We start from the raw sequence: 22,949 nt of genomic DNA, 5'->3' as shown, positions 1-22,949 counted from the left end.
CAATAGAAGACAAATAAGAAATGTGGAAATCAAAATTTTTATTACCATTTTTCAACAATGAAGTTAGAGGACATGGAATAAGGAGCCTATATTCTCGTATGATATGTGTCTTAGTCATGTGCACTCCTGAAAGTCAAGTCACGTTTGGGAGGGCTACTTTGTGAACTTGGGGATTTATGCACCAATCCACTATGCCCAGCGTGGGTCATGACTCATGCTGGAATATTTGGGGGGGGGGGGGGGGGGGGGGACACATTGTACCAGAGGTTGTGTAAATACAACTTGGCTAGAGGTAGGGTGCATTCTATTATGTCTTTGATATTCAAATGAAGGTATGTGCCATGGTTCTGCAGTGCTTGAGAAAATCAGTACAGACCTGGAGTGTGTTGCCACCTGTAGTGAATGTTACGATACAGTAGGTACAGTATGTAGCTTCGCTGACTCCTCCCCTACCCCCCCCCCCCCCCCCCCCTCCCTACCCCATTTTCGGCTATTCATATTGCACTATCAGATGTCAGTGGTATTTCAGAGTAGTGTCTAGAGGGGGTTGATTTTATTTGATTCATATGAACATGCCAGAAAATCCTCACTGGTTCTCCCAAGCTTGTATTTCCTGATTATTGGCAATGTACAGGATGACAAAAACAGTGCTGTATTTACCATATTTTATATACTTACATTTTGACCTCTGCAATTGATTGAGAGGGCCATAACTCTACAGCTCTGAGCTAAGGTTGAAATTGCCCGTCCTCAGTGTTAAAGAGTTCCCTTTTCACAAATTTACAATCAAGAATGACTTTTTATGATAGGTAGCCTAGTGGTATGATATATGGCCTGTTTGGTACATAGTCCATATCTTATCACTATTCTTTGTGCCTTTTGGAGCTATATTCCTAACTGAGAACTTGATCTTGTTTATTATGATGAGAAAAGCAAAGGGAGAAAGAGATGGGGGAGAACCTTTAATATGTGTGATGGAGCCAAACTTGGCAGTCGGTTATGAAGACACATCATTTAGTCTTTAGGTTTAATCTGATCATTGATTTGTTAAAGAATTAGATACGTATTTTGAAGTGTGTGTGTGTGTGTGTTGGGGGGGGGGGGGGTGACAGACATAATGGATGGTTTGTTTGAAACGCCTGTCAGATTTCAAAGGAGACAATTTGAATAGCTATTTCTCTGTTGTCTGGTTATAATGCAGATTTCTGTGTGAATCCCAAGTCAGGAAAAGGGTATCACGCAGAAGACCTGTTCGATATTCTGCACCATTAAAATACATGTATTATTACTGGTATTGTTGTTTTTTTTACTATTCAGTCATATCTTTTCCATGAGGTAGAGTGTATTACAAGGTTTTCTTACATTTGAGCTTGTTCTTCATATGTAATTTTTCATTTCAGTCACATAAGTTTCAAAAGCTTCTCAATGCCTGAATTCATGACTGATTTGTAGATATAGGCAACATATTTTAGAATATACTTCCTGTTTCTATTTAAATTAAGATTGGCAAATCTTTGTAATTTTCCTGGTTTTGTACAAGCTAGAAGGAATTTAAGTAATTCTACATAATTTTTCTCCAGTATATGACATGAAGTAAAATTCATAGTTGACAATTTGATAAGGACAAGAAGGTAATAGAAAAATTACCCAAATACATTGTACCTGATGGGCCTAGAAGAATTGATGTGTTTTCAGAATTTTTCGTCTCAAATTTGTTTAATTGATTCTTCAGCATATCTTGAGAGCATAGGTGTACCTTGAAAAGAATATGACTAAACTTTGTTTGGGTTAAGTAATCAGGCAGTCAATATATGTCCCTGATGTGTTGTTTGCGTGTTTGTTTGTTTGTTTGTTTGTTTGTTTGTTTTTGGTGTTTATTTGCTAAGTTTTTGTTAGTTTGAGTAATTTTTGTCTGTCTGTTTGTTTTACCAGGCACAAATTGTAGTAGTAGTATTGTAAGAGACATTTGATAGTGAGTCATGTCGTCACTTACTCTATGTAGGCTGTTGTATGAATAAGATTTTATTCAAGTCCTCTACACAGGTGTATATTCTCATACTGTAAAAGCGGAAATTTTTGCGGTGTTGAAATTTTCGTGCATTTCGCGCTACCAGAAACTAGCGCAAAAATAGAAGCACGCGAATATTTTTGCTTACCATGTGTACCAATAGTTGATGTCTTGATTCTGCGGAATCAAAAACATGTGAAACTCCTCTTACTCCGCTGAGCGCGAAAAATTAGTAGCGCAAAAGTATCCACTTTTACAGTATTGTTTGATGTTGTGCGACTATAGTGAAATAAATGGGAAATCTCGGAAATCTGTCTGTCAATGCCTGCACTCCATTGCCAATGTGAAGCTAATGATTCATCTCCAAAGTTGAGAGGGTCTTTTTTTTGTGTAACCTTGCAGAGATTGCACAAAGATTGCTTGCAAAGTTATCAGGGCAGTGACTTGATTTCTTTGTACATGGTTAACATTGCAAACAAAATGTGCCTTACTTGTGCATGAATGTTGAGGTATTTATTGTCATTGTGGCAAGGGAGAGGAATGCTGAAATATTCTGCAGCCAATAATTACATCTTTCACTTTATTTGGGTTAGTTTAAAAAACAGCTGTTATCTGCATGAAATTTCCCAGAGATTATCACCCAGTTCCTGTCTACTATCCATGTTTAAACTGTTAGTTAATGTTTGATTTTTTGAAATTGATAAGTATGCTCTGATTGATTCATTTGCTGTAGCAAATGGGAGAAAGTGTTCAAAATTATATCAATGGAGTTAGTTGCAGAAATTATGTTTGTATGTTATACGAAGGGCGTACACACACATTATCCAATGAAGTATGAAGTAGATGCTGATGGTAGTTTATTTTGAGTAACAAAGGATGGCTATCCATTGATGATATTAACACTTGGGTATTTAATGGTAATTGCATAGTATAAAGAATAAGATAGAAAAAAATATTTGTCAAAATTGTCAGATTGATGGATAGTGCAACTAATTCATATACATCAAGATAAATCTATGCTGTTTAAATTCAGAATTTAGCAATGTCTAATGTGAGATGTGCAGTAATCGACTGAGAAGCAAGCTGATCTCTTCAGTCCTCTCAGTATCTCACAACACAATTTACCAGAGATTTACACCAGATGTCTCATGGCCTCATTTTGTTCACCCCTTGAACCAAGCTGAAAATCAAGTGTGTGAGCTGATTGTATCCGCACCTTCGCCATGTAAAGTAGTTAATCTTCCTGCCACTTCACTTACGTGCTGGAGTGCTGATAAGTTCTAATGACATATACATATATAAAAGCAGTGAAACTGAAATACTAGCCTGCAATCACATCTTGTTGATGTTGTTGTGTTTTTTTTTTAGATGCTCAATCCCTCCATCTCCCACTAAAAATGTAACAACAAAATCAAGACAGAGCAAAGCCTGGGATGTGTCTCAATTGAGAACCTTTGGAATTGAGATTATTCATAGACTCTTTAAGCTTAGGGCCACTTGATATGACCATGTTTACATCTACAGGAGATGAAATGGTAACAAGTCATTAAGGTTGCTCTCACCAAAGATGATGATGATGATGAGGAGGAGGAGGAGGAAGAAGAGGAGGAGGAGGAAGAAGAAGAAGAAAAGAAAGAAAGAAATAGAGAAACAAGCCATGATTCAAAACTATAGAGCATACGTAGATTCAATGGAAAAATAGACTGGAAGAATGACTGAAAAGATATCAGTACAATGCAGTTTGATTAGTGATGCAAAGCATTTGCCTTCTACCACTAGATTAATTTGTCAATTTCCTTGTTCCATGATAAAAATATAATATGATGACCACATTAAAAAGCACAAATGTAAGTAAAAATCCAAATGAAGAAAAATGTGTTGTAACTACTTGTAACAGGGTAACAGTGAGACAAGGACGTAAGAAACAGGCTCTTTTGAACAATCAGTCTTTTGAACACTTTTGAACAATCCAAAAATCTTCTTCTTTTGATTGACATGTTTATGAACACTATTAATCAAATATTTATATAATATTGACTGGCCTTGAGGGAGATACCAGAAAATATTGCCCAAACTGAAAGAATATTTATCTGGTATCTCCCTCAAGGCCAGTCAATATCATAATCATTACCTATCCCCTTGGTAAATTAGGAAAATATGTGAATACGGTTATACACTATGATATAGATCAAGCCACATTTGACTACCTGTAGATCATCACCAACATGTCGAATAATTGAAAAATTGTTCATCAATGTATATCATTCACCTCCAACTTCTAAGATACATATTATGTAGTTGTAACAGGCGAACTTCAAACATCTGAACGCTTTTACACTTTATTTTTGTTTCTGTTTTAATTTGGAGAGTTGTAATAACTGATGGTCACTGTGCAGTTATTAAGCACAAATGGACTAGTCATTGTTTGACGCGTAGTGCTGCTGGAAGTGGTCGACCTTGTATGAGTTGATTTATTGGCGTTCTTCTGCGGTGCGTGTAATCGACACGCAGCGACCTCCTTGAATGTTTTCTCTTCGTGGTCGATCGAATGTGTACATGTAAAGCAGGGAGGTGGGAAGAGAGATTCCTCTCCTTCTCTTCCCACCTTCCTGTTTTACAGTGCACTCCCGTTATAACGACAGTGCACTCCCGTTATAACGAACACGGTTAAAACAAAATTCTGGTTATAACGAAGTTTAAAATTGGGCTTTAATGTCATCCACTCTATTTTTTATTTGTTTGGTTAGAATGAAATTCCGATGTAACAAAAGAAAACTGCCGGTCCCGAGGATTTTGTTATAATGGGGGTCCACTTTATGTAAAAACCCAGATGCTTGTAATATGCTCTAATGTCGCCTGCTGAACTGCACGACCCTGCAAAATACCAACTGTAATTGCCTCACAAAACTACCTCGTATAGGTAATAATTGTTGATATTGACCAACAGGCTAAGCAATGTCCATGACATTTTTATGCTGCCAGAAGATTGTTGTGTGTGTATGTATATGGGTAATTCCATAAAATTGGGACCCACGTTGTGACATGCCTATTTTGCCAATAAAATCAGAAAATCAGATTTTTGTTCAACATAACTTTAAAAAACATTCATATTGAGTAAGTCCCTTGAAAACTGACTGAAAATTAACATTCTAAACTGAAATTGAAGGAAGTCAGCATACCAAATTGCAGTGTATGGGGAAAAACTGGTTCACCATGTAAAGAGGACACCATTGGTGTCCCCCTTACACGGTGAACCATCCATTTTGGCTACTTACCACATATTTCAAACTAGTTCTATGTTTGTTTCAATAGAAGTGATTATTTTGAAGTAAGAAATTAACTATACCATTGAAAAAATGACACAACCCCTATTTTTGGTCAGGAAAAAGATTCTTCAATGTTTCTTGTGTAAGGGGGACACCAAATATTATTTTTGCATTTTTTTCTTCAAATTAATAGTGTGGTCAATTTTTGATACCTGTTACAAAGAAACCACAGCTACATTGTAAAATATGCCAATGAGGAGCAATTATTGTTGTGATAAGACACAAAAAATTTGCTATCACTGTGCCCCGACGTAATATTTAGGGGGACACCAAAGCCACATGTGTGAAAATTATAATTTGGTCTTTTTCTTTCCAAATTTATTTATTTTACCCCAATTTTCTCTTGAAATCTTTTAAACTATGTGTTTGCTACCAAAATAACAACAAACAGTTCAACACTGGTCCTTAATATGGATTCCACACTCATAAATTAAGGTTTCTTGTGTAAGCAATTATGGGGACACCAAAACTTACACGTGAAACGTCTTTCTTAGGATTTATGTGCACAAATGTGTATCAATTGATGCATGAATTATATTCATAGTGTTCAAAATTTGCTTGTCTTTTATCATTTTTGACCCCTTAAAATAGAGTTTAATCCACAAACAAGCTGTAAATCTGTCTAACTGGTATTACTGTAAAATGTCACACAATTTTGCCCAAAAACGTTGTGATTTTGCACTTTTTGTCAAAATTCATGTGGAACTTTGAAGAAGCAATTTCTATATTTTACTTTGAAAAGGAAGATACTTACCTGAATAAGAGTATTCAGAAGTAAAATTGATTTAGGGTATGTGATTTTTAAGCAATGACCATATGAAGCAAATAGAAGGGGCATTTAACTAGTGGGACCCTTTTTAATGGAATTACCCATATTTACCTGCATAAGTTAAACTGAATATAGATCATGTGATTTGCCTCAAGGGGTTTCGTAAATGTCTACCAGATTTTCCTCTGTGAAGATGGAGGATTTTAAAGACAAGGAGCAGGGTGTCTTTTCTGGTAACCTAAAGAATTTGTGTAGATGCTATGCCAGTGCATGTAACTTCTGTTGAGTTGAACAGATCTATAAAGCCACTCATTTTAAGCCATTTAGGCTGAATATGTGTGGTATGTTTTTAAATGCTCTTGTGCACCTTGCCGATCATACATTCAATGTAGCAAGCCTCAAGATTAGCCCCTTTTCCCAGAGACTGCTATAAGGCAGCCAAAATAAACTAAAGTGATAACCCCTTAGAAACCTTGTGTACTGGCACACAATGGCATCATGCACCGTTATGCAATACCACCTCTCAAGCCGTCTTCCCCTGGCAGTTAACTTTTATTATTCTTGCAAAGAGCTATTTGGTCTAGGATCTCAACACAACATTTGCTCCTATGTGAAAGCATGCTTACTTCTTGAAGGTGAATAGGTAAATATCAATTGATTGTAAAACCAGGCTCTGATGTCAGTTGGAAAACAATGATCTGCAAATTCTGGCAAGGCTGAAGACAATAAAGTTTGGGGGAAAATGAAATAAAATCAGTCAGTCAACCAGCACCCAGCACTCATTTGGTTCAAACAGATGACTTTGTGATGTTTTAAACTACGCACACAGTTATCAATGTAGATTTTGATTCATCTAGGTGATGACAAAACATAATTAAATCTGTTTGACTGGTCTTACTCATGAAAATCATGGAGAAGACAGATTTGTTACTTGTCTGAGTTACTTCTTCAGCTCTGATTGGCTGGCTAGCATTCACTCGTGATAGATGAATGACTGTGTAAGGGGCGCTATATAAATGATCTGATTGTATTGTATTGTATAAGAGCCCTAATGTCCTAGGGTGTAAAATACAGACATGGCACGATCAGCCATTCAGCCATAGCAACATGTGGTAATAATGCCCTAGTCCCATGACTATGAATATGAGGATGCCATTGTCACAGTTCGTTCATGGCCACCTCCTTTAAGAACAGTTGTCATGTCTCATTAGAGAAATATAGTTGGACTATGTTCATGACTCAAATACTCTATATCTCTATATTAAAGATGCATAATACACTTCTACCTTGTTTCACATTTCCCTCAATGATTTTTTTTTTCCCTCAGGAAATGATAGTTCAGATACTGTACTTGAATACTGTAAAAGTGGATACTTTTGCACGACTAATTTTTCGCGCTTGGCAGGGTAAGAAGAGTTTCGCGTGTTTTTAATTCCGCAGAATCAAGACATCAACTACTGGAACATATGGCACGCAAAAATATTTGCGTGCTTTTATTTTCGTGTTAGCTTCTGGTTGCGCGAAATGCGCAAAAATTTCAACACCGCGAAAATTTCCACTTTTACAGCGTATGTTAGGAAACTGTTCACAAGTAGCCTACCAACATTCACTTGCATTTTGACCCCTCAATGAACAAAAGAAATTTAAATGTGACACAGTAGTAGTAACGGTTTAATAGGGTAAAAGTAGGAGTAGTTGATACAGTGGAATATATTTCAAGATTTTCTGCCAGTGATCAGATAGCAAAGAATGAAAAGCTCAGTAAGTAGAAAGCTGCAGGGTAAGGCTGATATGATTGGAGTCTTTGCATGCAAGGCTGTGCTTGCTGCCAGTTGGTTGGCAAGAAAATCCATTAGTGTGCTCTACTGACCTGTCAGACACAGTTTTTGTCTTCTACCAACGACTGATGGCAGGCAGGGCTAATGTCAGAGTTCACTTTGGTGTATGTCTGCTTCCCAAGGCAGCCTGCCTGCAAGCATAGGCTCTGTTCTTATGAGGAGAAGCAAAACTCTGATGTACACGAATGATGTTTCTCTTTCCAGAAACCGAGAGATATACTGGCATTCTGCCATGATAGCCATTGTATGATAATGCTCAATTTTCGCCAGATACAGGATCGATATGCTATCTGTATGTGTGCAGCTATGCATGACCCAAATCGTCATCTCAGCACTGCTATCTTACGTAGTTTTTACATGGGTGGATTGAAAGTGGTCAGCACGGAACATGAACCCAAATATGTCACATCAGTGTGACCTTTGACCTTTGCAACGTGAATGTGAAACCTTTGTAGAGATTATGGAGCCCTTTGGCTACTGTATACCTTCAAGGTTACTGCCGACAATAGCAGGAAATGTAGTAACAGCCATTCAGTTGTCATGATTTCCACTTGTTGACATAGCAGCTTTCATTGAATTCGCAGCATGGCAAAGGTTGCATTTTTTTTCTCTTCTGAAGCCTAAAGATATGTGCAGTACAGTCATATTTGTTTCAGAAAGCAATGAGGTCACTTGTATTGGTTAGATGGATTGATTTTGTGTTATGTATTTGATTTATTACTTTTTATTTTCTTCATTGTCATTTTTATCTTCATGTTTTTATGCCTCCGCCACGAAGTGGTGCCGGAGGCATTATGTTTTCGGGTTGTCCATCCGTCCGTAATGAATTTTGTGGACAGGGTAAGTATCAAAACCTTTTGAGGTATTCTAATGAAACTTGGCATGTATATGTATTAGGGAGTGAAGTTGTGCCTATCAACTTTTGGGTGCACATGCTCAAGGTCAAAGGTCAAAAGGTCAAGGTCATATACATAACATTTCACTATTTCCACCATATCTATGCAATGCCTGAAGATATTTTCTTGAAACTTAATGTATAAATGTATTACCCAATTAAGATTCTCTGGTGAAAGTTTGGGTCATGAGGTCAAAGGTCAAAAGGTCAAGTAAGAATATTAAAACTTTACCTTTTTTCTCTGTACCTTGGAAATTGTTCAAGGTATCTTTATGGAACATAGTATATATACATGTACTGACTGGCAGTGATTATTTAGAGAATTTAGGGTTCATGGGGTCAAAGGTCAGGGGTCAAAGGTCAAGGGCAACACTTCAAAACTTAACTATTTCCCTTATGTCTATGCTAAGCATTTATAGGATTACCAGGTATTATTTTTTTTACACTTGGTGTGTGAATGTATAACCTAATAGAGATTCTCTGGAAAGTTTTTTTGCTTTTGTTTTTGCCTCAAAGGTCAAAGGTCAAAGATCAAGTGAAAGTGCTGAACTAATTTTTTCCTCCATATCTTGGAAGTGGCTCAAGTTCTCTTGAAACGTACTACTTGTTCATATTTATGCATGTTCTGCCTGACAGTGATTATCTTATGAATTTTAGGGTCAAAGGCCAGATGAAAATGGTAACAATTTACCATTCAATACAGAAATTGCACTTTTTCTCCATACCTTGAAAATTACTAAATGCATAAATGTATGAATGAGTCAAAGTCAAGTTAAAATCCTTAAATCCAAAATACATGCTCTCCTATTCATTCAATTAAACCTAGGTCAAGGAAGATGAACATTCAACACATTTGTGACAAACTTGTCATTTTAGTATTTTGCCAGTTTTGTGAAAATGTAATCACACATTGTCCACATGTACTATCTAGACCTATTAGGAGAATCATGCATTATGGCGGAGGCATACCAGTCGCCATAGCGACATTTCTAGTTTCAATATAGCTCTTGTGCAATTCACAATAGATGCTAGCATTTGTAATGTACGAGGTAATTCACAGTGACTATGCCATGGTAAGTGAAGGCAAGTTTAACAGATGATTAGTACATGTAGCAGATGCTTGTCACACGCATTATTATATGTGGAGGAACAGATGTACTTTACAGGTGTACTTTGCTGCTGCTCTTTCGGAGTAGTGATAGTTTAGTATGAAAGAGTAGGGTTTCCACTAATATGATTAAATGGAGTTTTACTTGATAAGGCACTGTTCAATTTACTTTGATGATAGAAACAAGACTGCTGATGTGATAGAACACATACACAAATACACACAAAGTGGAAAACTAAACTCTTGATCATTGTTTTGTGAATGAAACTAATCCTCCACAGATGTGCAGTACTACACAGTAGCATGGCATACATACTGAAGACTAATAATTTCAGCAATAAATAGGTAGTCCATTGTGTGTGATCTCTAGTCTTATATCCAGTCTGTACCACCCTTTTATATTTGAAAAGAAACATGGATTAAATGTACGTGTACCGGTATACTCTTATGTTTTTCTCAATACATTCACATGAATAATTCATAAGCCTATCATATGATGCCAAATATTCCGCTTCCTAAAACAAATGAATGATATGTGATCATTGACCATGAAAATAAAAGAATGTATGTTGGTCATTACAGAGGTCATTAGATACAGTCAAACCTGTCAATTGTGGTCACCCAAAGGAGATGGAAAAGAGTGGCCCTTACAGATAGGTGGCCATTATAGATGGATACTCTGACACTTCCTATGTATCACATACACGTGTATCATCGTTGTACTTGTATAAAGGTACATGAATGTGTTTACAGTATTCATCTGTACCATATGAAGGAGTTAATAGCTACCTTTTGATCAAATTTCCTTCTTGTGAGGTCCTAGAAAAGACCTATTTGTGAACTATTCACCATGCTTCTCCAGAGCAGAAAAGCATGCTGAATTATTGGCTCTTTTATGGCTCCGTATGGGACTGTGGTGGCTACATACAGTTGAAAATCTACCATGCGATGCAAAACTGGTGTCTGCTGTCTGCCTCAGACATTGATACAACATTTGCTCTTGGGACAGTTGCTCTGAGCCCCGTTTTATCAAAAGATATAATTGATTGTAAATTCTCGTACCACACAAGCAGCCATAGACTAATGATAAAAATCAAATATATAATTAATTATAACTCTTCATAAAACAGGGCCCCTGGTCTCATTTTTCTCCACGGACTTTAGGTTAGGGTTGTGATGGGGTTTTAGGTTTTAGTTTGATGTGAGGATTAGGATTAGGGTTAGGGTTACGTTTTTGGGTAGAATTTTTGCTTGGCTTAGTGTGCAGATACACAATGTATTCCATGGGAGCAATTATGGCAGGAGCAAATGTCATGGACCAGCCTTAGACAGGTGGTCGCTATGGCTTTTCTCTCGGTGGGATTTTTTGAAGGGTGCATATGGCAAGTGGCTGCTGTAGAGAAGTCACTGCTAAAGCAGGTTTAACTGTATTTTTACATTTAAAATTCCATTTTAAGCAGGAAGTAAAAGGTAAAGAAGTGTAGAATTTTGTACAACCTCTGTAAAGCCAAGGGAGTTGTTCCCTGAAGAAGAAGCTTTTCTAAAGCTTCTGTATGATATATTAACTCCCATAAAGTGTAAAAGTAGGTTAGTACATGTAGTCTACATGGGGATTGTGAAGCTATTCTGGTTTTCTGTAGTAAAGTGTAAGAATGTTCCTAGCTAATGGCTGAAATATGCTTGAATGGATTTAGAAATGAACAGACCTACTTGATTTATTACTTTGTAAGGTTTAGGCACAAAAATAAAAGTAAAAGTGAAAATAAAATAGAAGAAGTGAGCACATGCTTTTAAAGGGGAGGATATGAAAACGAATGTGTATGACCATGGCGTTTTCCTTGTAGCACTGTTCTATGAATTCATATTGACATATGATGGACATAGTATGTACATATCAATCATTTGGAAGCAATTCTCTAATTTGCTGATGATTTTCCCTTGTGTTGGTGAAAATGAATATAGATATGCATTTACATTTTGATAGCCTGAAAAATTGTAAATACATGTTGCTTCATTGACAAATCATATAGAGGGCAATTCCACAGTAACTAGGACACAGGTGCCAAAAATTCAAAATGATATTTGTTTCAAACACCATACATTTTCAGACAGTACTTGAGTTGAAGTTTTAAGAATCATTATGTTTTTCAATAAAAGTGGCCATTTTGATTTTCAAAATGGCTGCCAAAATATGCCTTTAACTCAATGGTGAAAAGAGTGGATTGTGGTATAACTTACTCTCTGTATATCCACTTTATTAGTACTGTAAACAACAATCTTTTATATGTATGCAGTTACCAGAGAAGTCTTTTACCACACGATAGAAAAAAAAAGCTGGTTGCTTTAAAGAATTTGATAAAAACTTTTAATTACTTTCACAATGATGGATGTAACGTCAGTTACCAAAAACAAGGAATTTTTAACTTTATTCATCGAAGAAAGTGAGCTTTATGATGTAACTTGGGATTTCTAATGTATGCCCATATGCCTTCATTTCAATACCAGAAATAAGGATACTTGGCATACTGGAGAGTCAAAATGATCACTACAAAATGTGTAACGTCAGTTACCGAAACTTCATACACAAGTATGTAACGTCAGTTACCATGACAGTAATTATAACTGAGGCAAAATTTTTGACTCTTGGCCATTTCAATACATCTGGGAAGTCAACTTACAACAAAGAGCAGCAATCTCTTTCATAGGGAATGATGTCATTACCATGGTATGTCCATGGATATATATTTTTTTTCATTTTATTTTATTTCTAAATTTATTTATTCATTCATTTACCATGATTATCTTTTTTTTTTGGGGGGGGGGGGCTTGAGCTTTCGATTTTTGATTCAGCACAAGTTTAAGGCTAAATCATCTGGAAGTTTAGTTTGCCACATGCAGTATATACACTCAAATTAGTACATTCCCAGTCCTACGGGATGATAAAGCTACCAAAGTTTGTAGGCCTAATCAGTGACATGATTGTTTTGGTTTTTTTTTTTTATAGAAAAGGTGGTTAACATGCAAACTTGTGCACAGCTTTATACCAACAGTTACAATCTTCACCAATGTTTGCTTTTGCCAGCATTTTTTTTTTCTGGAAACATTAGTCAAGTTTCTACCTCAAGGCAAATGCACAAACAGATATTTCTTCTCTTGCACTATTAAATAAATGCGTGGTGTAGTTAACATGGCGCATCTTGTATTATGGTATAGTTGTACGTATTAAAGGCATGTACTAATTACTGTTTGAAACTTAACACTGATGTTGCTCAAAGTGAGAGGGGATTTTAGGGTTAAAAAAAATGTTCATACAGTGTGTATTTGTTGATTGCTTTATTCTATTCATGCAGGGACATTTTGTAATACAATACATGATAATTATGAACAGGAAGATTTTTTTTTTATATTGATCTTAGAATTCTTTCGTTGCAAAGTCCGATTTCTTGGTATCTGGAATGTATTTGCAAGCCGTGATATATCAGTGTAAAGGAAAAGAAAAACAGTTAAATTACTTCAAGCAAGGAATAAACCAATAATGCTCTTTTGACCAAAAAAGCATTTACTTTTCTTCTTCACAGAGAAATATTAAAAGTGCTACACTTTTCATTTAAATCGATCGATGATGGAGACCTTTTTTTTTTATTTATGGCCCTAACAATGCCTTGAAGGAGGAGTAAAATAAAGAAAAGAAGAAGAAATACATCATAATAGATTTCATATATATTTATGCATATTTATGAGTTGATAAGTGTGTTTTCCCCATGACCTGAAATATATTTTGATATTTTTTTCAAGCACAAAAATATCCATGTTTTATGTAGTACTGCAAGGTATTATGGGTGGAGCACTCTAGATATAGAAACTTTCCTGTTCATTAAATAAAACAAACAAACAAACAAACAAAAAAACCTTAGTCATGTCAATATACATGTATTTATACTTGGAATTGCTTAATCTATTAATGGCTCTGTGTAATCATAAATGTTGAATTAGAATTCATTCTTAAGACAAATGTAAAGAAATATCCTCTTGTGCATTTACTTTATTTTTGTCCAACTGTGCTATGGCATGGGGGGGGGGGGGTTGGCCCCAAAGGGCCCAACCCATTTGTGTCTTTAGATTTTGTTTTAATTTGTTGCTAAGTAGTTGCCAGGGATTGTTACTGGTATATTGCAGCAGTATGATGACCTGTTAAATAAATTAGTTCTCTGTAAACCCCATGGCAAAGTATGTGTAACGTCAGTTACGTAACGTCAGTTACTGACATGTTTACCTTTAAGTTTTCATAGAACACAAAGAAAATGGACTAATGTTTCATTTCATTTGTGTATTTATGACTGATGAACCAAGGTATGACTCCATATCAAACAAATCATTCTGAATGGTCAGAATTATGAAAAATCACAAAGCTATTCCCAATCATGATTTTGCATGTGTAAACCCTATGGCAAATGTAAGCGTAACGTCAGTTACGTAACGTCAGTTACCGTCATGCCTTCACTGAAACTGGCATGGCGCTAAAAGGAGACAACTAAAGTGCACATTATTTTGCACACCTGTTCCTAAGAACCTAAGGGTATTGCCATACTAAACACATAAAGGTTAAAAGTCAGGGACATGAGATATTTCCATTTAAATCCACACCATAATTTCCCATGTCCTTTTTCCGTAACGTCAGTTACCGACACATTTTCACTTGCTATGTGATAAGAAATGCAGTTTGAGAGAAAAACTTTCCCCCTATTTCTTCATTCTTATGAACTTATTCATCAATGCTAATTGCAAGCCCCTGGTGCTTTCATTCACAAAACTACAAGGTAAACAATTTCATGAAAATCCTTACGCGTAACGTCAGTTACCGTGGAATTGCCCTAGAGGAAGGAAACTTGAGGTCCAGACACTTAGTAACCGTTTGCTTTTAATTCAACAGTAACTTTGTTGTTCATAAGTTTAATATTACTCCAGGGAAAGCCATAAGTATTGCATGTTTTAGTCCCATGTGGAATATTATCAGTAAATGAATGGTATAATTGACTCCTTCAAGATACATGGCAATTGAGATAGTATTATACATGCAAAGAAACTTTATAATGTGATACTGATAATAAAGAGCTGTGTGCAATTTTCTTTCCTTTGATATTTGTGAGAATTGAGGCCTTCACCTCTGTCATGCTCAGCGACTGCTTTTCTCACTCGAGCAAACACACTCAGATGCATGAGCTTGTATCAAACGTAGCCATGGCAGCAAAGTACTGTAGGTTGAAACCTGCTGTTTGCTCCATTCATTACTAATTAAGGCAAAGATTCATTAACCTGCTCCCCTCTTTAAAACAGATGGGTAGTGAAAAGTAATTGCATGTTGCCATGGCAATGATAAAGATGTGTGATACGCGAGCAAGGTATGAGTTTTTAACACCCATAATATGTTTTAATTACTTGATGAAAGATATTCCTTGTGTTCAAGTCCACAAAGTCCTTGTTCTACTTTGCCACTCCCACCACGATTTGACGTTTTTGAGGGTTTTTTTTTCAGATTGGGTATGATTTATGGAGAATGCGGTATATAAATGCATTATTATTGTTATTATTGTTATTATTATCATTAGTGTTATCATTACTACTATTATTGTTATTATTATTATTATTATTAGTGTTATTATTATCAGTGTTATTATTACTACTATTATTGTTATTATTATTATTGTAATTATTATTATTATTAGTGTTGTTATTATCATTAGTGTTATTATTACTACTATTGTTATTATTATTATTATAATTATTATTATTGTTATTATTATTATTATTATTATTATCATTATTATTATTTGGTGCAACATGAATCAATCTTGACCTGATTCAATGTTTAGCCACTGTAGAAATGCTATATTTATGACCAGCAAGGGTGAGGTAGCTCATCGTCAGTAGCGTCGTGCCTGCCTTGCAAGCAGTTGGCTCAGCCTGGAAGTCCAGAGAGTCTTGCTGAACAGTGTTGTGTGTTAGCATGCCATCCTCTTTAGTAAGAGGCAAAAATACTCTGTCCCTCGAGTAGGCCATAAAATGGGGGTCCTGTGTGCAAAGAGAGTCACAACCAACTCACATTAAAAGATCCCGCTTCATTCATTCATCGCAAAGAGCAGGGTACTGACCTTGTGAAGTGGCTCCCCCTCCAAATACACACAGGAAAATGCACCAGACGAGTCAATCAATTTGAGTACAAAAATACACCAGATGGTGGACTATACTCCAACCGGAAGAAGTAGAAAAAGAGAAAAACACATGCTCTTACTGCAGTCAAGTAGGTGGATACCTCCCTGCTGCAATCATCGGGAAAGGACATTATGATGTTGAATGCTCTAGAATTATATAACTATGTTGTAAGTGCGGTGTTGCTAAATCTTCTGCTCATGCTGTATCTTCTGCTCCATCTTCTGCTTCTACAGCCACGACAGGTGTGGCAAGAACTTCTTTATACAATCGTAGGGTGCAAATAAGTCTTAGTAAGCACTAGGGCAGGAACGCAACGTTTTGTAAGAACTGGCCTTAATCTCATAAATAGGATGGAGCACGTAGCAAGAGCAGTGTTACAGTGGGAAAGTCTTCCTTTGATCAGGGGAGAGCGGCACAGCAGCAGGACCACATTGTGTCTTGTTTATGCCCTGTTCTCATGCCTTCGTTACTTCACTTAAGGGCTTTTTACACTTGTAAATTTTTGCTTAGCCCCGGACCAACGGTGGGGCTAAGGGGGAGCCTTAGCCCCACCGTTGGTACGGGACTATCCTTCGCCCACTTTCTGTTTACACTCGTTTTTGCCAAAGTGGGCTAGCCCCACCGATAGTACGGTACTATCTGGCCCTGCAAAATAGCAGGGGTTAGCACCGTATTTGCGGTGCTAGCACCGCAATTGCGGTGCCAAGCAAGTGAGTGTAAACAGAACGAAAAAATAATCCTGGGCTAAGCGACGGAGACGAAGTCCGACCCTCACTGACCAATCAGAAACGAGGTAATCAAGTGCTGCCGGTGCGTGCGTGTACGTGTACAGTATACAGCGCAATTATGAATATTCGTGTGGTTTGGAAAGTCCGGGGCTAAGAAATACGAGTGTAAAAAGGTCAGTTTTCTCCTTAGCCCCGGACAAGAGATAGTACGGGACTAAGTGGCGAGTGTAAAAAGCTGAAAAAAATTGGTACGGGACTAACGATAGTCCTGGGTCAGAGAAAGTCCGGGGTTAAGAAATACAAGTGTAAAAAGCCCTTTAGAGAGACCTTCCTACATTCATTCTGATGTGTTTTTTAAGTTGCAGTTACAGTGTATGTTCTTCCCTCTATACTTATACTATAGTTCAAAGTGGGGAAATTTTGATCAGGACAACTGTCGAGAAATTTTGAATGTGTTCAAAAGATTTTGCTCATCTGGAAATATGCCTGCTTCTTTTTTTTTGTCCTCACAACATTGCTGCTGCAATGCTGCTCACAATTTCATCAGATCCTTGTATGTTTTTACCACTTTTGCTGATCTGCTTGATCACAATAGATTGAGGTCCAGGTCGTGAAAGTGGTACAGGGGCTTGAGGACCATGGCTCCTGATAGCTTGCTTGAGTGGTCACATTATGCAGCTTATTTTAACCCTCTCCTGTGAAGAAAACACAAAATTCAAGCAAGCTTCTGATCTTTTGATCTCATACAACAATGTACTTTTTATCCATATGAGACAAGTTGTATATCTAAAAGCACATGCTGGATCATGTGAAACTATGACCCTATCACCAGACTATCCAGTCAAAGTTTCAGTATCATTGTCATTTTGTGTTTACATGTGTAGGTTGCCTCCATGACATCTTGACTTTAGAAAGTATTTAGAAATACATAAAATATTTAGAAAGTATTAATTAATCACTGATGAAGTCATAGCTTGCTTATGTATTCTCTTATGCAAAAGAAAAAAAATAATATCCCTTTCATTGTGTTTCATATGTCTTTTTTTCTCTCATTTTTGTCTCGCCCACCGGAGGTGAAGGCGAGACTAAGGGATCCAAATGGCGTCCGTCCGTCGTCCGTCCGTCGTCCGTCGTCCGTCACAAATGTTAAAGTTTACCTGCAAGACTCTCTTATGATGCATAACTTGGCAACTGTTACAGCAATGGCAGCCACACTTGGGTGATAGAAACACTAGGGGTATCTTCATGTTATGGTGTTGTCGGAGGTCATGTGATGATGTCAAAGGTCATTTGAGGTCATATATTAAAGAGTATGTGCAAGACTCTCTTTTCTACGTTAAAGTTTACCTGCAAGACTCTCTTTTGACAAATGACTTCACATAAGTTGCTTGGATTACAACCTAACTTGGGTCATAGATGCACTTGGGGTACCTTCATGTTATGGTGCCATTGGAAGTCACAGGATAAGGTCAAAGGTCATTTGAGGTCATACGTTAAAGTTTACTTGCAAGACTCTCTTATCACACGTAACTCGACACATGTTGTTACAATGGCGATCAAACTTGGGTGATGGATGCACTGGGGGTACCTTCATGTTATGGTGCCGTAAGAGGTCGCATGATAAGGTCAAAGGTCATTTGAGGTCATACGTTAAAGTTTACTTGCAAGACTCTCTTATCACACGTAACTCAGCACATGTTGCTACAATGGCAATCAAACTTGGGTGATGGTAGATGTCTCTTTGGAAGTTGAAGGTAACCACAAGGTCAAAGGTTACAGACAGGGGTCAACAAACTTTTAGGGCCCAATGTTAAGTTTTTAGGCCGCATTTCGTTTATGGCTCATAACTTTTGATCCCTTTGTCCGTTTGTGACCAAACTTGGATGGAAGATGTTCCTTGGGGAGGTGAAGGTCTTCACAAGGTCAAAGGTCACAGACAGGGGTCAACAAACTTTTAGGGCCCAATGTTATGTTTTTAGGGCGCGATTTGATTGTGGCTCATAACTTTTGATCCCTATGTCCGTTTGTGACCAAACTTGGATGGTAGATGTCCCTTGGGGAGTTGAAGGTCATCACAAGGTCAAAGGTCACAGAAAGGGGTCAACAAATTTTTAGGGCCCAATGTTAAGTTTTTATGGCGCGTTTCGATTATGGCTCATTACTTTTGATCCCTTTGTCCGTTTGTGACCAAACTTGGATGGTAAATGTCCCTTAGGGTGTTGAAGGTCACCACAAGGTCAAAGGTCATAAGCAGGTCAATTAACTTCTGGGAGTTATAAAAAATATTAATTCCTTGTACGCGAATGGGCGAGACACAATTTGGCGATTGCCTTGTTATAATAGTTGAAGTTCTTTTTTATATCCTCTAAGAATTTCCTTTCTTCTCTTCCTTTTCTTGTCTACACACACTACTTGCTTTTCACTCCTAGTTGTATCTTTACTCTTGAAACAAAATGAAATAATCCATATTGATTTTCTTGTTTACACATTCCTTTCAATATGTAACTTTTGTCTCCAGTCATGCCTATGGCTGCTTTGCCGACCCACTCCTAATATTGTTACTATGGATCATGCCTTGATATATACCCCACCCCAACCCTTCCACGACCACTTCTGTAAAGATATCATCAATATTTTATGCAGGCCATTTGCCAGAGGCGATGACAAAAATGAATTGAATTCTGTCATCCCACCTGTTTGCTTCTCCACAGCGATGCATAACTACCTGAAAGACTGGCTGCTGGTGCTTTCGTTGGTGGTAGCGCTGGGAGGCTGCTGGTTTGCCTTCATCCAACACCGCTACTCCCAGAGCCATGTCAAGCAGCTCCTCAGGGAGATGGAGACACTGTCTAGGGCTGAGGACTCCCTCAAGGAGCTTCAAGAAAAGTAAGCTAGGTCTCCTCCTCTTCCTCTTCCCTTTCTCATTATCTTCCTGTTATTTTTCCCCTTTTTTTCTTGTGGGTAGACCTATTTTCAAATATTACTTCTTCTTGGTGTAAGAGGCTTTAGAACTCAAAAGTTGATGTTTGCAGTGAAAAGGTTTCTGCAGCATTTTTTTTTCTTCAAAGAGAAAAAAATGTCCTTATGGTTTTTTCTTCATCACCAGACTTTTTCATCTTTTGCTGCATTGTTCCACATTTCATCCTCGTATGTGACACTGGATCAAATATACCTCTGTATGACATAGTACTGTACTTTTTAAAGATGGTAACAATGTTATTTTCTGAAAATAAAGGGAATATTTTGTCACACTCCGTTTTGTAGTATGGTCAATTACTGCTCCTAAGCTTCCCCAAATTTGAGTTCTTATATTTTGCAGTTACTGCAATTGCCCACCCAAGTGATTGAAATGAGTACATTGTGGCTGAGGTAGAACCCTCCTGATCCCTCTCCCCTACCCTTCATCTCTAGGCTGGATGTGGCTCAGGAGGAGCACAAGTCAGCCGTCCGAGAAAAGCAGACGATAGAGAAGCAGCTGACGGACGAGATCGAGCGTGCCAAGCATGAGGCGCAGCGCCTCCATGTAGAACGGAATGAGGATGAGGTGGATGGAAACTCAAGTCTTGCCAACAAGCTGCGTCTTGCTGAAGAGGAGCTAGTTCAGGTCAGTGAAAGAAAAAAAAATCACTGTGGTGTGGGATTGTAGTCCTAGCAAATCTTGCCATCTTGTTTTAACAGGTCCAGGAAATTCTTCCCTATACACTGGATGGCAGCTAAAATCAGGTGCAGAACTGAATAATTGTTGCTTCCCAATGAGAAAATGAATAAACAAGAGACAGGAAAGATTGCTTTGACCAATGATGTGATGAATTTTAGTCTGTGTGCTTGAGAGGTCATTGAACTGTTCTGTTCCCTAAAATCTCTATTTATCATCTCCATCGTCGTAATGGGTGTCAGTATTTGTTCTTGAAATAGGTCATGTCACTGTTACAAGATTTAATGAACTGATCATGGAACTCCAATATGATGGATGCTTGAAAACATTCAGAATCACGCCAGGCCTTCCGCGTGAAGATGTGTGTTCATATGTGATGTGATGCACATGACTTTTACAGGTGTTGGTCCTGTCGTTGCCGCTGTAACCATTCAATACGTCTTCAGCAGTTTGGTAAAACAAATACTTCAAAATGAAATCAAAATCAATCAATATGAGCAAAGATCAACTCTGGAATATGTGTAGAGATACACATGTAGCTAACCAGTGGATTCTATGTCATATTTGTTTACTCCCACTACCTACCAATATATGTCTTCACCAGGTTCGTTGTGCCCTGGAGGAAGCTGAGAGAAGACTCAGTGAACAGCGGAACTGGAGTGCACCCATGACCCTGCAGCAGTGGCTGCAGTTGACTTACGAGATCGAGTACCGCTACTACGTGGCCAAGCGGGTCTCAGCAGCCAAGCAGCTTCAGGAGGCCAAAGAGGAGTGCGAGAAGCTTCGCCGCAAGCGAGCCTCACTCATTGGCTCATTCCGCATTGCCCATGGGGGTTCGCTGGACGCTGTCGACCAGCGCATCGTGAGTGCCAGGTGAAAAGGGAGAAGAATTGACAAGAATGAAGTACTGTATACGCCGAATATTTCGCGAGGTTTTTATATTCATGAATTTCGCGAGTCAGGTGCTATTCATGAAATTAAAGACGTGAAAATATTGACTCTGAGCCTGATGTGAATGTGACGTATGTGTGTACATTTCTCCGTTCAGTACAGGACTCCACGATCGCGAATTTAACCACTTACGAAAACGTCGGGAATTCCCGATTGGCGAAAATTTAGACTCCCGAAATATATGGCGTATACATTAGATGAGTAATTCTCCTTTTTGTCTCGCCTGTTTAGGGAAAGCGAGACATAGCTGTCACTTTTCCATTGTCATTGTTATTGGTGGTTGCAGTGGCGTTGTCAACAATTTGGAGTACTCTCAATAACTTTCCTCAGCTTTGAGTTATGACCTCCAATCTCACACCACAGCTACACATCCTGAAAATGCTTGTCAAGTTTGAATATTGGTGATGTTTTGTAAGGAAAGTGAAGTGTCCTTCGGGATATCTTGGAGGGTTTGATAAATTTGGTCGTCATATGACAATTTCTGTAGATGTTTCTGTCATATTCCTAACGTATTGCTCAAGATGAATTTGTTTCCATCCCTCCCCCTTCTCAAAATAGAGAATGTTTTTATTGTCTCCATGGGTAAGCTGATACACTGCCTAACATGTTTTGTAGGAAGCTGTGGGAATCATTTCAGTAGTAAGGCTTTTGACTGCACAAAGGAAAATCTAATATGTAACTCAATGAGAATTGCAGTAAACGTAAACTGTAGTGCCTATGAGGAAGAATGTATTTCAAGTGCAGTCGAACATAGCATATATTGTGACTGATTGGCATCTCCCATTCTGACTGTGCTCACCCAGGTCAGCACTGCACGAGGTGACTGCTGAACTGAAGGAGCGTACCCACCGCTGGACTCAGATTGAGGTGTTGTGCCAGTTTGCCATCACAAACAACCCAGGGTTCCAGGCTCTCATGGGTAACCTGGTGCCGGCCACCAATGGCTCTGATGCTTCTGGTACGTTTGGATGAAGTGCATGATTGGCACTCAGTTTTTGGATTTGAGAGCAATGAGATGTGGAAGGAAATGTTCTGTTGCTTGCAAAATTGCATCAGGTCACAGCTTGCACAATGACACAGGAGATTAGTTTGCGCATCATGCATGTGTCCCGTCTTTTGCTCACCAAAGTAAAGGTTTTGTTTGACCCGTTACATGCATGACCCTGCCTGCTTGCTGAAGCTTGTCCATGTTACCCCCAGCATTAATACACCAGCCCCATTCATCACTGTCACTTTGATTGCAGAGTTAATATTAGTTTGCATGCCACATATTTGGTGTGAACACAGTACTTATTGCAATCCTAGAATATATTGCATATCCTGTCTTCTTCTTTAAAAAAGAAAAATCTTTTTTCCTTGTTTTTTTTTTTTTGTTTTATCTTTTGTTTTGTGGCAAGTGAGCTTTCCTTTTGATAGGCTTCTTCAATCATGAGCTTAACGCCTATGTAAATTTAGCCTTAC

General features: G+C 37.9%; 1 protein-coding gene across 1 annotated transcript in view; it reads left to right on the top strand.

Annotated features, from left to right (window-relative positions):
• Nucleotides 1–22,949, top strand: part of LOC139709884 (stromal interaction molecule 2-like) — an 82,364-nt gene that overhangs the window by 43,549 nt on the left and 15,866 nt on the right. Inside the window, exons 6-9 of the mRNA XM_071621838.1 lie at nt 19,594–19,768; nt 20,294–20,486; nt 21,142–21,410; nt 22,292–22,446. Coding sequence (XP_071477939.1) covers nt 19,594–19,768; nt 20,294–20,486; nt 21,142–21,410; nt 22,292–22,446 — 792 coding nt within the window. The remainder of the gene's footprint in view (nt 1–19,593; nt 19,769–20,293; nt 20,487–21,141; nt 21,411–22,291; nt 22,447–22,949) is intronic.

The sequence above is a fragment of the Diadema antillarum genome, unplaced genomic scaffold (genome assembly GCF_040938485.1).
Source record: "Diadema antillarum isolate AM-2024a unplaced genomic scaffold, OU_Dant_1.0 seq00001477_RagTag, whole genome shotgun sequence".
Taxonomy (NCBI): domain Eukaryota; kingdom Metazoa; phylum Echinodermata; class Echinoidea; order Diadematoida; family Diadematidae; genus Diadema; species Diadema antillarum.
This window is presented reverse-complemented; position numbering and strand designations above follow the sequence as displayed.